Genomic DNA, 14,447 nt, shown 5'->3' with positions numbered 1-14,447 from the left:
GCATTTGAACCCAGGTTCTCCGACTCCTAAGCCCGTGCTCTTTCCACTAGGCCATGCTGCTTTTCGAGTCTTACCTGGCTCCCTCCTCCTTCTCCTCTTCCCCGCCCACCGCTCAGTCAGCCTCCCCCCAGGAGGGAAGGATGGCTATTGGCCTCGGTAAAAGGAAGAACTATTTTTCCATCCTCCGCAGGTTCTCAGCTCATTGCCGCTCCTCACCCTCCTCCACTCCCCAAGGCAAAGCCAGACAGCTCTGCCACTAGCTCTGCCAATATTACTGAGAAGTCAAGAGCTCTCGAGCTTCGTTGCCCAAACCTTCCTTAAGAAGTTAACGCCGCCACAATAGAGCAGTTATGCGCTTTATTGAGAAGATGGATCTTGGAAAAACAGACACAAGGCATATTAAAACATAGCCAGTTCTCAACAGCTCAAATATTTTCTGTCATAGAAAATATTACGTATACAACTGGTAAAAATACTCTATACACAGTATATTTATAATCTATATATTACACGTCAGTTCATTCCATGAGGACAGACCCAGTGTAGGCAAGTTCTATAATAAACTCATTTCAGAAGGTTTCAGTAAGTTCCGGGTTACTAGAACAGTTAATTAACTGCGGGCTGTTGTCGAATTTCAAACACGCTTCAAGCTATAAAATTTTTTTTTTTTTGCCTCGTATCACCTTAAAAAATGTAGACATGCATCTGTTAACGTTGACACTATGGAGTTCTCATAATATATTAGCAATCTTACACTAGTTACAAGGTGGCCCCCCCCAGCCCTGTCTGTTGATGAGTATCAGCCCATTTTGGGGGGCGGGGAAGGAACAGGGTTGCTCATCCATCTCACTTTCTCCTGGTTTACTGTGGCCAAGGCCCAGTGTTTCCCCCGCGTACACGCTCTCACTTTCTCCTGGTTTACTGTGGCCAAGGCCCAGTGTTTCCTCCGCGTACACGGCAGCCTGTGCCAAACCGGGGGGGACCGACTTATCGAAACGATCCAAGCCTGGCATTTAGCTCCCCTTTTGTTCAGCCGATTTGGACGTAAGAACCCCAAATCCCTCCGACCTCGCTCACTTCCACCGGGACGCCGGAGGAAGGCGGCCCCGTTCCTGGGCCGGAGCAGGGGCGGCAGAGCAGAGGGCGGGTGAAGCTCCCGTTCCCCGAGGCCCTCGCCTCTCCTCCCTCCCAGCGACGGCTCCGCAGACCCCGAAGGTCCGCGACCAGTGGCTTCCAGCTTGAACGTCCTCCTGGGTTACGGACCTAGAGCAGACTGCAAAAGGCCCCGTGCCCCGGCCTGCCCCCCTGCCCCCTTGGGGGGTCCCGTTCCCCTCCAGGTGCGGAGCAGTAAGACAGCAGGGCTCGGGGGCGGCCCGCCTAAGTGTTCCTGTGCCGCAGCAGGGTGGCCATGGGACTGTTCCCCGGCAGCAGCGGGGGGGCCTGGGCGCCGAGGCTCTGGAGGTTGATGCGGGCCCCGTGCTTCAGCAGGACGTCCATGGTCTCCGCGTGGCCCCCGCGCACGGCCAGGTGCAGCGCCGTCAGCCCCTCTCGGTCGGCCGCGTCGATGGCCACGGCACCGAGCAGCTCCTCCACCACCCCCGCGTGCCCGTTGGCGGCGGCCAGGTGGAGGGCGGTCCGGCTCAGGGGCCCGGCCCCCAGGACGTCGGCCCTCTCCTCCAGCAGCAGCTTGGCGGTGGCCAGGTGGCCGTTGCGCGAAGCCAAGTGGAGGGCGGTGCAGCCCTCCGCCGTCAGGGCCTCCTTCTCCGCCCCACGGTTCAGCAGCAGGCGCGAGGTGCTGGTGTGCCCCGTCTCGGCCGCCACGTGGAGGGGCGTCTGCAGGAGCCGGTTGCGGACGTTGACGTCCGAGCGCAGGTCGATGAGGATGCGGGCCACGCGGTAGTGGCCCCGCTGGGCCGCCATGTGCAGCGGGGTCCGCCCGTCCAGGGTCTGGGCGTTCACGCTGACGCCCGGCTGCTTGGCCAGGAGCTTCACGATGGGCAGGTGGCCCTGCCAGGCGGCGTAGTGCAAGGGCAGCCAGTCGTCTTTGCCCCGCGGGCTCACGTCCACGCCCCTCCGCAGGAGGATGCGCACGATGTTCTCCTGCCCGTGCTGGCAGGCCACGTGCATCGGGGTCCGCCCCTCGAAGTCCACCTCGCTCGGGGAGGCGTTCTTCTCCAGCAGCAGCCGCGTGCCGCACTCGTCCCCGTTCTGGGCGGCGAAGTGCAGGGCCGTCCACTGGTCCTCGTCTTTGGCGTTGACGTTGATCTTCCGGGCCAGGATCAGCTCCACCACGCTCCTGACCTTCTTCTCGATGGCCACGTGCAGAGGGGTGGACCCTCTCTTGTTGGTCAGGTTGGGGTTGGCATTGTTCAGGAGCAGCCACTTGACGCACTCCTCCTGGCCCGCTTCCACGGCCAGGTGCAGGAGACTCGACTGGCCGTCCAGGACCAGGTCCACGTCCTGGGGTTGGAGGATCTTCATCAGCTTGCCTGTGTCCCCCGACGTGATCGCCTCTGCCAGCTTCCTCTTGTGGAGGTCGGTGGTGCTGATATCTGGGGGGAGAGAAGCACATCCGGCCCTTGAGTCCACGGGCACCGACCGGGGGTGGGGCTCTGTGCTACACCCTTCGAAAGAAAGGGGTAGGACCCTCTGACACCTGGAGACCCTCCCCAGCTGGCAAGCGAGCTCCTCGGTTCTGGGTACGGAGCTTCCTGTCACTGCCCGGGCCCATTTCGAGTTTGAGAGGTGTCCCCGTTGACCGCGGAGCTGGTCGGAAAGTAAGCAGCATGGCTCAGTGGAAAGAGCACGGGCTTTGGAGTCAGAAGTCACCGGTTCAAATCCCGGCCCCGCCAATGGTCAGCTGTGTGGCCTTGGACAAGTCACTTAACTGCTCTGTGCCTCAGTGACCTCATCTGTAAAATGGGGATTAAGACTGTGAGCCCCCCGTGGGACAACCTGATCACCTTGTAACCTTCCCAGCGCTTAGAACAGTGCTTTGCACATAGTAAGCGCTTAATATATACCATTATTATTATTATTATTTACTGAGTGCCATCTGTGTACTATGCGCTTTGGAGGGTACAGTAGGGTTGTTGGGCACAGTTCCTGTCCTCTAGGGTCCTACAACCCAGGCAGGGAGACAGACATTAAAATAAATGAGATAGGAGACACAACGAAGTATAATGATCTACACAGGAGTGCTTAAGGGCTGCAGATCTAAGGTGGGGATATGAGAGGCCAATGGGGGAAAGCTCTCCCGGACGAGATAGGATTTTTGTAGGGCTCTTTGTAGGGCTCTGAAGACGGCAAGAGTGCTGGTCTGAGGGGCGGGAAGGTGGAGGAAGTGAGCGAGATGGAGGCACGCTAACACGGTGTTGGAGGAGCGGAGCGGGCCGGCGCAATTGTAGTGGGAGAGAAGCAAGCAGAGGGAAGAGGTGGTGAGCTGCCTGAGGACCTTAAAGCTGAGGGGGAGGAATTTCTGTTTGAGGCAGAGATAGATGAGCAACCACTGAAGGTTTTTGAGAAATGAGGATTGGGGTGCAGAATGGCCACTTTTTTAGAAAGGCGATCTGGACAGCAGTTTGGGAAGAGACGCAGGAAGCTCTAACAGCCCTGAACTCTGAGGTCTATAAAATTTCACTTCCATAACACGTGCCTATACAGAGATGTGGCCAAAGCTGCAGAATTAGGAGAAATAAAGACCGAGCCTCAACATGGGCCCTCAGCCACCTCCTTTTCATAAGGGTACAGAGTGAGAAGCCACCTGACCCAAACTTGGCTGCAAAGTTGGGCTTCAATGGTCCCTATAAACTAGGTCATTCTCCTGTTACAGTGAGAAGGTTTACCCCGTGGATCACTGCAAAGTTTGCGGGATTGCAGATTTTCATGAGCAAGGATCTTCTTTCCTCAGATAAGCTCCTCTTTCAGGGAGTTTATCACTAGAAGAGGAGGGAGAAACAAAACAAACCAGATTTTTTATTTTAAAGAATGAAAGTTGGGATGGTCTATGCCCTTGAGCACGAAGCCACAGAGGCTTTGGGAAGGTGTCTGTCCAATGCGTGGCCTAGTAGAAAATTCATGGGCCCGGGAGTTGAGGATCTGGGTTCTGGGATCTTGGCCCACTGAGTGACCTTGGGCAAGTCATTTAACTTTTCTGTGCCTTGGTTTCCTCATCTGTAAAATGGGGATTCAATGCCTGTTCTTCCTCCCCCTTAGGCTGTGAACCCTATGTGGGGCAGGGACTGTGTCCAACCTGTTTATCTTGTATCTACCCCAGCTCCTGGCACGTTGTAAGCAGTTAAAACCACTATTACCATCTTCATCTCGGGGAAGCTCTGACTTCTGTCCTCTTTCTCGAGGGTGCACCAATTAGCAGAGAGAGCGAGAGGGTAGAGTAGGAGACATCACAGCTGCAGATCAAACCAAGTCCCCAGGCTTGGAATGTTTCTCCAAGGTTGCTTGGCTCTACCCAGCCCGAAGCCCCTTAGGTCCACTCACCCTCCCCACCTTCATTCCTCTTTCCTCCAGCACCGTTGCCGGCTCACTTACCACTTGCCGAATTCTCTCTCTCAAACGACAGGGATAAGGAGCCCCGAGAGGAAAAGGCAGAATCCACAGAGGACACCCCGGAGAGCCTCTTGCCGCTGCTGGTCGACACCAGCTTCGATTCAGATGAACTCCGGCTCAGCTCATCCGGGCCTTCCATCGTCTGGGAAGTCTCAGAATCCAGTTGGGACAACAACTCCGAGAGGCTGTAGTCGGCATCAAATGCTGGCGCGGATGCCCGCTTTGGCACAGGTAAGGCACGCATTTCCTGTTTTAAAAGAAGATGAGAGGCAGTCAGAGAGTTGAAGACCAGTTCCTCACAGGCCGGTGCTCTGTGCCCTTCTCAGGGGCAGTGGTGTTTTTTGGCCCCTTGGGGATGGCAGACCATGTAATGTGGTTAGGAGGGTGAAGCCAAATTCACATTCAACCTGGTGGATCATAGGAATTGGCTAGGTAGATTAAAAAAAACCAGGCTGTAGGCAAATAAGAATATTCACATCAACTGACAATGCAAGTCTCAATCAATCATTTATTGAGCATTTACTGTGTGCTGAGACCCATACTGGTATATACAACAGAGTTGGTAGACATGTTCCCTGCCCTCAACAAGCTTATCAAGACAGAGGCAGACATTAATATAAATAATTTATAGATAGGCACATAAGTGCTATGGGGCTGAGGGGATTTACCAGATGCCTAAAGGACAGAAATTCAATTTTCCCTAGCCACAGGCCACTGATGGCTCACCAGCCTCAAGTGCACCATCACAGAGACAAAAATATGATGAAAACCTGGTCAATGGAACCAATGGTATTTACTGAGCACTCACTACCTGCAGAGCACTGTACTAAGCTGTTGGGAGAGAACAAAAGAGTAGGCAGACACAATCTCTGCCCTCGAGGAGCTTCCTTACAAGGGGTCAGACTGGCAGGGTTTCAAGAAATCTAAATTGTAGGAATTAAATTAGGAGGCACATTAAATATGTGCTGTTTAAAGCAGCAATGCAGAAGAATGTCTTTTTCAAAAATGAAATTGTGTCAGATACTGTGGTGCAACCTCTTTAGTCACAAATAGGACGTGCAAAAACTGCTCTCCTTTGGGACGTCACCTCATGTGTGCACATAATCTTAGTCAATGAATGACTCAAGAGCAAGGGACCCATTAGGACACCACTGGTAGCCAGTGCGGCAAGTAAAGACAACTCAATGTTCTGTAGAGCCACTTCACCGTGACTGTGGTAGATGACTGGTGGATTATGGTGTCAAGGGGAAGGAGGCCTGGTTTTGAGCTGTTGAAGGAAGAAACAGACCCTTGTGTGTGTGTGTGGGGGGGGGGGGGGGGGGGGGGGGGTGTATACACACATATGTATGTCCTCTGAGTCTACTTCTTCCCTATATATGTAGTACTCTCCCAAAACCTTAGTTCACTGTTCTGCACACAGTAAGCACTCAATAAATACCACTGGTTGTTTGATCAAGTAGGCCTTCCCTTCTTAGAACAGCCCCTCCTCCCACCCAGATTTGAACAGGGGAACTGCCTCCCAAGTTACAATCCTTCAAATCTCTGTTGGATATATTGGTTTGCTCACAAGCAGCATGGGGTTATAGTATTTGAACTGATTGGTTATAGTGTTTTTAAGAGTCACAGTTCAGAGGGTAATTCCTAATGTGCAACCGTGCATAAAGTAATCAAGGGTCACCAACAGGGGTAGGAACGAAGATGACTTTTATTAGTGTGAGTCATCATCATCCTCCACCCCTCCAGGAGGCACTGCCCTGGTGTTCACTGTGAACTAAGCCTTCAAGAGAAGGCCTGCTCTCCGTTAGAGCTCAAGTAAGAAGTGTTGTGCAAAATGCCAGATAAAAGGTTATAAAATTGGGTTATTACTCTTACTTAACTGATCTGCCCATAATCTTACGGCCTTCAAATTATTTAAAAAGCGATTTAGAAGTGATCCCATCTTGAACCAATTTCTTTGAAACAGAGAATGTCTCCTGGCAGTGTTTCATTTTTGCAGTAAATAAAGGATAAATTTACAGAGTAGCTTAGACCCAGAAAAGCCAGATGAGTGGCAATCTGGGCTCACTTGTAAGAGGCCCGGGGACAGGAAGAGGAGGAGGAGGAGCTATGCAGAGCTCTCTCCCTCATCACTGGGAGTGCACTTGAGCCCAGACTCCCGAGTCCTCGAGGATTCGCCCCAAAAGCCCAGACACCCGCTGAGGTACATAAAGAATAGCTGTCTTGACCAGGAGAAGAGCAGTGTGCTAAACTAAACGTGTGAGAGAGGCTGCCCTCACCTGTAGAAAAGTCTCTTTTTCAAAATTCTACCTTTGCACACACTTGGAAAAAAGTCATTTAAACAAAAAAAAAGGAATTACCTCTATTTTTGGCTCATGGGGATTTTTGATGCCCAGCTCCTGAGTCTCCTTGATCTCATCATCTGGCTTTTCACACAGGTCCTCGGTTTCAGAAGTGATTTCTTTGAAAAGGCCCCAACAAGCTTGGTCATTATTTAGGTTAAGTTGATACATGAATGGTTTCAAGTCATCATAAAAAGCACTCAAATGTAATAACTGTGGCATTCATTACGTGCTTACTATGTGCCAAGCACTGGGGTAGATACAAGCTAATTGGGTCCCAAATAGGGTTCACAGTAGGAGGGGGGACAGGTATTCCTCTTCCTCTTTTGAAGATGAGGGAACTGAAGCACAGAGAAGTTTAAGTGACTTGGCCAAGGTCAGTGATGGAACTGGAGTAAGAACCCAGGTCCTCTAACTTCCAGGCCCTGCTCTTTCCATTCCCTCTGAGGAGACAGGTAAAATAAATAACAAGAGATGCTGTGAGCTGTCACACATCACAAACTGATAAGTGGAGGCCAGTTGTAAGAGGAGTTTGAGAGACACAGAGAGAGAGAGAGAGAGAGAGAGAGAGAGAGAGAGAGAGAGAGAGAGAGAGAGAGAGAGAACGAGAGCACGTGTGTGTCTGTCTGTCAAGCATGCACCATCGGGGAGGTGGTTCCTGATCCCTCCATCTACTTTCCCATCCTGTTCGGATTGGTAGGCCTCAAGTGGAGATCAACTTTTTAGCACTGGGGTCTCACGTAAGCATTGGAGAAGAAAAGGACTCTAAGGCTAAGGCCCAACCAAACTGAGAGAAATGTGAAAGCAACTGTCCCCTTGTGGTAAATCACCTGAAGTAACGTTAGCAGTAACTGTGGTATTTGTTAACCGCTTTCTAAGGGCCAGGCACTGGGGTTAGATGCATTATAATCAGACTGGTCAGAGGCTGTGTCCCCATCTAAGTGAGGAAGAGCAGGTATCTTCTATTTTACAGCTGAGTAAAAGGAGGCCCAGAGAAGTTGCGACTTTGTACCAGGTCGCAGAGCAGGACTAGAACCCAGGTCTCCTGATTCCCAGGTCTTTGCTCTCTCCGTTAGGCCAAGGCTTCCCCAGCCTGGGATGTTTGCCCCAGTTAAGCTGGGCATGATGATAATTTCACTTTATTTGAAGCCGCCTTGAATTCCTTTTATGTTATCACATGCCAGTACTCTGAGGGCCCCCGCCAGCCCCATTCCAGCTCCCTGTGACAGCATGAATCACACAGTATCCGCAGCCTCCGACAGCTCGGCTTTAGAAATCCCCAGGCCACTTTCTCTCCCGTCAATCGGCACCTTCGCCTCCGACCACCCTCTCGGTCTTCACCCTCCCGCTTGGCCGGCTCCCGCCCCAGATTTGCTGGCTTTACATCTCACCTCTCAGCGATCACCTCCTGTTCCAACGGTGCTGGGAACAGTTACAGGCTAGCACCCACACCCCCGAGACGGCCCTCTGGACGGCCAGGGAAGTTTACCTTGAAAAGTTGGCCGCTCCCGGGGATTGTCCTGCCAGCACTTCTGCATGAGTCTGATCAAGTTATTGCAGGAGCGAGGTCTGGACTTGGAGACGGGTGGCAGCTCGGGGCGATGGCCTTTTACTACTTTTACCATAATGTGAAGAATGTTCTTTTCATCTGGAAGGCAAGGTGAAGGGGATGCAAGTTAGAACAGCTCAGCATAATTGGGGGAAGGATTTCTTATCTTTAGGGGGCAAAAGATAACTGTGGGAAAGAGCTCGGGGAATCATTAAGTTTAGATTACCTGTGCAGTTAACAGAGACCTGGCAGGGAGAAATTGATTTTTTTTTTTTTTTTTGGTGTGGGGGGAGAAACCACAGTCGCAAAAAGCTGCTGTAGCTTACCTCATCTCTCATTAACCCCATGCTTTCTGTTTCTATTTTATTTACGCTTTAAAAACAGCATCTGCTTCCTGAAGCACTAATGACCGTATTTATTAAGCACTTATTCTGTGCCAAACAGTCCACAGTAGGAAAACTGGGGCTGAAAGACGTTAAGTCTCACACAGTAAGCTGGGTTGTTGGGTAGGGACTGTCTCTATTTTGCCAACTTGTACTTCCCAAGTGCTTAGTACAGTGCTCTGCTAACAGTAAGCGCTCAATAAATACAATTGAATCAATGAAGCACTTAGCCTGGGCTAGCAGAGGGTCTTCTTGGCTCCCCAACACCTCCTCTTTCCACCACTACCTTTGTGCCAACTTGTACTTCCCAAGCGCTTAGTACAGAGCTCTGCACACCGTAAGCGCTCAATAAATACAATTGAATGAATGAATGCTGTGCTTTGAATAATAGAAGCAGACTGTGGCTGCTCCTAGCAGAATGTTCCTCCAGAAAAAGGAACAGCTGGACTAGAAAGGGGAATGTTAGGAAGGGGACAGAGCAGAGGGGGTCTTGGCCTCAGGGGAGATCATCATCAATCGTATTTATTGAGCGCTTACTGTGTGCAGAGCACTGTACTAAGCACTTGGGAAAGTACAACACAAGAGAGTTGGTAGACACTCCCTGCCTGCAGGGAGTTTATGGTCTAGAGGGGGGAGACAGAATACGGAAGTGTTGTGGGGCTGGTAGTGAATATCAAGTGCTTTAAAGGGCAGGGACATTGTAAGAGGGAGATGAGCCCTACTGAGATCCGAGGGGTTTGTGTTTGTGTCTCAACTCGAACAGGGGGATGGACTGTAGGAAAAAATTCCTGACTCCCATCCCTGGGCTACAGAGCCAGCTGGCTCTGGGTGGAGGAGGGGTAGCCTCTCCTCAGTAGTGGCAGTTGAGACTCCTGCTTCCCTTGGAGGGAGAGAAGGGAAGGAGCCATGGCTCGCTCCCCTGGTTGGGGCTGAAGAGATGGGGAGACAGAGCCAGGCACCGAGTCCTGGCCACTTGGGAGGTAGGGCTAGTTTGGGAGACCTTCCTGCTTCTTCAGACCTTTTGTCCAAAGACCTAAAGGGAGAGAAAGTACTCCAAGTGGGAGTCTCCAGAGTAAAATGTGCTTCGCTTACACCCCGTGGGTAGTATTCTGAACGAGCAACTTAGATCCCGAGGACAACCCGAATTGAAAAAGAAATCAATAAATACCACTCATCGATTGATTAAACTGTGATTACCGTAGTTTTGATCATGGTGAGAAGCAGTGTGGCTTGGTAATAATAATAATAATAACAACATTTATTAAGCGCTTACTATGTGCAAAGCACTGTTCTAAGCGCTGGGGAGGTTACAAGGTTGTCCCACAGGGGGCTCCCAGTCTTAATCCCCATTTTACAGTTGAGGTAACTGAGGCCCAGAGAAGTGAAGTGACTTGCCCAAAGTCACACAGCTGACAATTGGCGGAGCCGGGATTTGAACCCATGAACTCTGACTCCAAAGCCTGGGCTCTTTCCACTGAGCCACGCTGCTTCTCTGGTAGAAAGAGCACGGGCCCGAGAGTCAGAGGACCTGGAATCTAATCCCAGCTCCGCCATTTACTGGCTGTGGGATATTGGGGCAGGTCACTTAACTGCCCTGTGACTCAGTTTCCTCATCTGTAAAATGGGGATTCAATACCTGTTCTCACTCCCTCTTAGACTGTGAGCACCATGTGGGACAAGGACTGTATCCAACCTGAATATCTTCTCTGCCCCAGCACCTGGTAATAGTGCTTGGCACATAGTAAGTGTTTGAAACAAATACCATGGTTATTATTATTATTATCCTTGTGCAAATTTAGTCTTGAAGTCTCAATTACTTCTTATATCCACTAAAACTTTAAAATGCTAAGAACTGATATACGCTGTAAACACAGACTGGAAACATTTTCCTCCTCCCTATCACTGATTACTTTGTTTTATGAAGCAACTCTCTGCTCCTGCACTTTGAACTCCTGTACCTACATGGCAATAAAACTTGAAGGCTTTTATTCTTGACATTTACACTTGTGTACCTCAACTTTGGGTGGCATTTACGGCAAAAAAAAAAATAACCTTACATAAGGCTGGAACGCTGCCATCTAAAGAGTTCTAGGACTATGTGCCTCAGTAAAGGAAAGGGGGAGGGAGAGAAAGGCACGTAAAGGTGGCAGAAGATAATGAGCACCTCGATCTTTGGGCCTCCTTTCTGACCCAAAATGGTCCCGAGATCCCCTCCTTGGGTTAGAAATAGGATGGAGGCCACCCCTCAGCACTCCGAGACCACCACAAAAAGTAACTTGACCCCATTTAGAGTCTGGGTCTCCTGGCTTTCATGCTGGACCCCACACCACCCAAGGTCAGAAATGGGACCCTAAGATCGAGGTCCTCATTATCTTCTACCATCTTTACGTCCCTGGACCCTGCCTAGGCCAAGGAAGAAGGTGATCAGGATTCCATTCCACCTCCAGGCTTGGAAACAGGACCCAAGCACCCTTTGCTCCCCCCTCCAGCCTTGGCTTCCAGGTAGGAAACTGGCTTAAATACCCTACTGAGTCAGATGCCCACTTTGCAAAAGAAACAGATAAGCAACTGTTCCATGAAAGCTGACAGTTTGTACAGTCCATACAGACAAAACATTCACCCCCTCCCAAAAAGCCTGCTTACCTGCAAAAGGTTTTTTCTGTGTCAGCACTCCCCAGATAACAATGGCAAAACTGAAAGAAAAAGAAATGGGTCTGTTAGCTGCCTATTTAGGAGCTAAAAGCACAGCCATTTGACCTGGGAGTGTCAAAAGTGAGTTACTGTGCTAGAGATTTTTCATCAAGGGGTCAGGGACTTTCAGTTGTACCTACAACTGTATGCTAGTAGTCAGGTGCAGCTTTGCTGAGCCAAGAATCGTGCCGTAAACACACAACAACAGTTGTGTGGAGGCAAATGGGGTAAAGGTCTAAGACGGAGGCAACCGGGCTCCAGCCCATGATGGAGCAGTTAAGGCTCCTGGCTTGGTCATGCACAGAAAAATTGACACTGTGGATAGTCACAGAGATAGAGTTCTGAGACCTCAAGCATTTGGGACTTGGGTTACAAACTACATGAAATGAAGAAAAATGTATTTTCCCATCTCCCACCATGCCATAAAGCTGGTAAACTCCTGTAATTCAGCAGCAAAGAACTGACAGGTACAGCTCAGGACATGCAGAGGAGATTGTCAAACTCGTTAAGGCCAAGGTTCTAGGACCGCTTCTATGCCACACAAGAGGTCAGATGTGTAATCAACCACGGAGTTAGAGCCACGAAGAGAAGAGCTCATGACCCCCTTTCCTTCCTCTGCCCCGTTCCCTGGTGAAGACCTCCCAACTTTGAGAGAAAGCACAGAACTAACCAGGTGATTTAGGACCCCCCCCCCCCAAAAAATATAAATTAAATAGTAGGGAGGTCAGCACAAAGATTTCCGATCACTAGTCAGCAGTAAAATCCAACTATGCAAGACAAGAGATGCTAAGTACCAGGGAGTCCTGACCCAGTCACAGGAACAAAGAACACATTTTGGAGAGCTGGGCCGGCACACGCTGTCAGCCAGAAAACCGTAAGTTTCTCCAATCAAAACATTCAAGAAATGAATTCTGCATTTTGCAAAAATGCCAAGTCTCTTTAAATGCCAAAGTTGGTCAGTCAAGTCACAACTGGCTCTAATTGGCACTCCCACAAACCATTAACATTCCTCATTTGTGGCTCAGCAGCATTTAAAATAAGAAGAAATTCTCCCATACCCCTGGGAAAACCACCCGCCACACACACCAAAAAAAAAAAAAAAAAGCCCTTATGTGACACGCACAATTCCCAACCATTCTGGCCTATGTTTTAACTCCTGAGTGGCACCTGCAGATGGCCAGGGCCAATAGATCCTTCAGGGAAAATGGTAGTTGGAGTTGCAGCACTCACACCAATCACTGCACCTAAGCACTCTGAACAGTGTCATACAAAGTAAGCGCTTACTAAAATAAATACTATTGTCGCAAAGAGTCAGTAAAGCTAAAAGCACTGCATGAGTTTAAGACGACGACACTGCGGGAGGTTTGTCTGCGGGAGTCAAGCCGGCGCAAAGTGAAAGCTCTGCACCAACCTGTAGACGTCGTGCTTGGTATCAAAGAATCTGTTCTTCTCCTTAATCCGTTCTGGAGGGAGGTATGCGATGGTGCCGCAGAGTCCATCCATGCTCAGATCGTGGGAATGGGAAAGGCCGCTGCATTTCGCCAGGCCAAAATCCGAAATCTGCCAAACAAAGTGGCCCGAAACTCAAGGAAACTGATCACATTTCAAAGCAGCGTGACCGGTTAACAGTCTGTTGTTGAGTTCACTACATTTGTAGCTACAGACCACCTTCTTCGTGTCAGGCAAATAACCTCCCTCCAAAAGTATAAACTGGAGGCATTGTTCTCTTGCTATTAAAAATAAACACCCACATCAGTACACCTGACAGAATCTAATTGAGAGTGTAAGTACTGTAGCTTTTTTAATCATCTTTTTTCATAAGTTAAAATGTGTCCCCTCTTAATCCAGAGTGAAGATATAACATGCTCTTTCCCGTGTGAAATTTATAGGGAAATCGTCTTCCCTGGACACCTCTAGCAGTAGAAGCAGTGTGGTCCAGTGGATAGAGCACAGGCCCGGGCGTCAGAAGGACCTGGGTTCTAATCTGGGCTCTGTCACGTGTCAGCTATGTGACCTTGGGTAAGTCATTTCACTTCTCTGTGCCTCTGTTACCTCATCTGTAAAGTGGGAGGTAATGCTGTGAGCCTCAAGTGGGAGGTGGACTGGGGTCCAACCTGACTGGGTTCTATCTCCCCCAGTCCTTAGAACAGTGCTCGACACATAGTAAGTGCTTAAATACCATCATTAGCAGTAGAGGAGGAGTGGCAGGAGCCAGCAGTGGCATTTATTAAGCACCTACGAGGTGCTACTACTTTTATTTTATTACTTGTACTACTATTAAGCACCCTACTAAGCATTTGGGAAGAACAAAACAAGCAAGTGACATTCCCTGTCCTCAGAGATCAATCAATCGTATTTATTGAGTGCTTACTGTGTGCAGAGCACTGTACTAAGCGCTTGGGAAGTACAAGTTGGCAACATATAGAGACAGTCCCTACCCAACAGTGGGCTCACAGTCTAGAAGGGGGAGACAGAGAACAGAACCAAACATATTAACAAAATAAAATAAATAGAATAGATATGTACAAGTAAAATAGAGTAATAAATATGTACAAACATATATACATATATATGTTTGCTGTGGGGAAGGGAAGAAGGTAAGACAGGGGGACGGAGAGGGGGACGAGGGGGAGAGGAAGGAGGAGGCTCAGTCTGGGAAGGCCTCCTGGAGGAGGTGACCTCTGGAAGTGGATAAAAATCAGTCTCTACCCCTCAAATGGCTTAATCTCCTAATTGAAACTTTCCAGATACTTTACACTTCTAACAGGGGAGCCAGAGATAAAATAATTTCCAGTGTTATCAAAATAAATAATTGAATGTACAACTGGATAAACATAAGTGCCGTATCTCCGATTTATACTGTATTAAGCACTGGGGCAGTTACAGGCTAATCAAGTCCCTGTGGCACATGGGGCTCAC

At 49.7% G+C, this 14,447-nt stretch overlaps 1 protein-coding gene across 1 annotated transcript in view; it reads right to left on the bottom strand.

Moving 5' to 3' along the window:
* Positions 1 to 342: 342 nt before the first annotated feature.
* The window catches only part of RIPK4 (receptor interacting serine/threonine kinase 4), a 34,407-nt gene continuing 20,302 nt past the window's right edge, over positions 343 to 14,447 (bottom strand). Inside the window, exons 3-8 of the mRNA XM_038760630.1 lie at positions 12,940 to 13,088; positions 11,481 to 11,530; positions 8,395 to 8,553; positions 6,924 to 7,024; positions 4,549 to 4,813; positions 343 to 2,552 (exon numbers count right to left, since the gene is read on the bottom strand). Of these exons, the coding sequence (XP_038616558.1) occupies positions 1,378 to 2,552; positions 4,549 to 4,813; positions 6,924 to 7,024; positions 8,395 to 8,553; positions 11,481 to 11,530; positions 12,940 to 13,088 (1,899 nt within the window). The 3' untranslated portion in view covers positions 343 to 1,377. The remainder of the gene's footprint in view (positions 2,553 to 4,548; positions 4,814 to 6,923; positions 7,025 to 8,394; positions 8,554 to 11,480; positions 11,531 to 12,939; positions 13,089 to 14,447) is intronic.

The sequence above is a fragment of the Tachyglossus aculeatus genome, chromosome 18, assembly GCF_015852505.1.
Source record: "Tachyglossus aculeatus isolate mTacAcu1 chromosome 18, mTacAcu1.pri, whole genome shotgun sequence".
In the NCBI taxonomy this organism is placed as follows: domain Eukaryota; kingdom Metazoa; phylum Chordata; class Mammalia; order Monotremata; family Tachyglossidae; genus Tachyglossus; species Tachyglossus aculeatus.
This window is presented reverse-complemented; position numbering and strand designations above follow the sequence as displayed.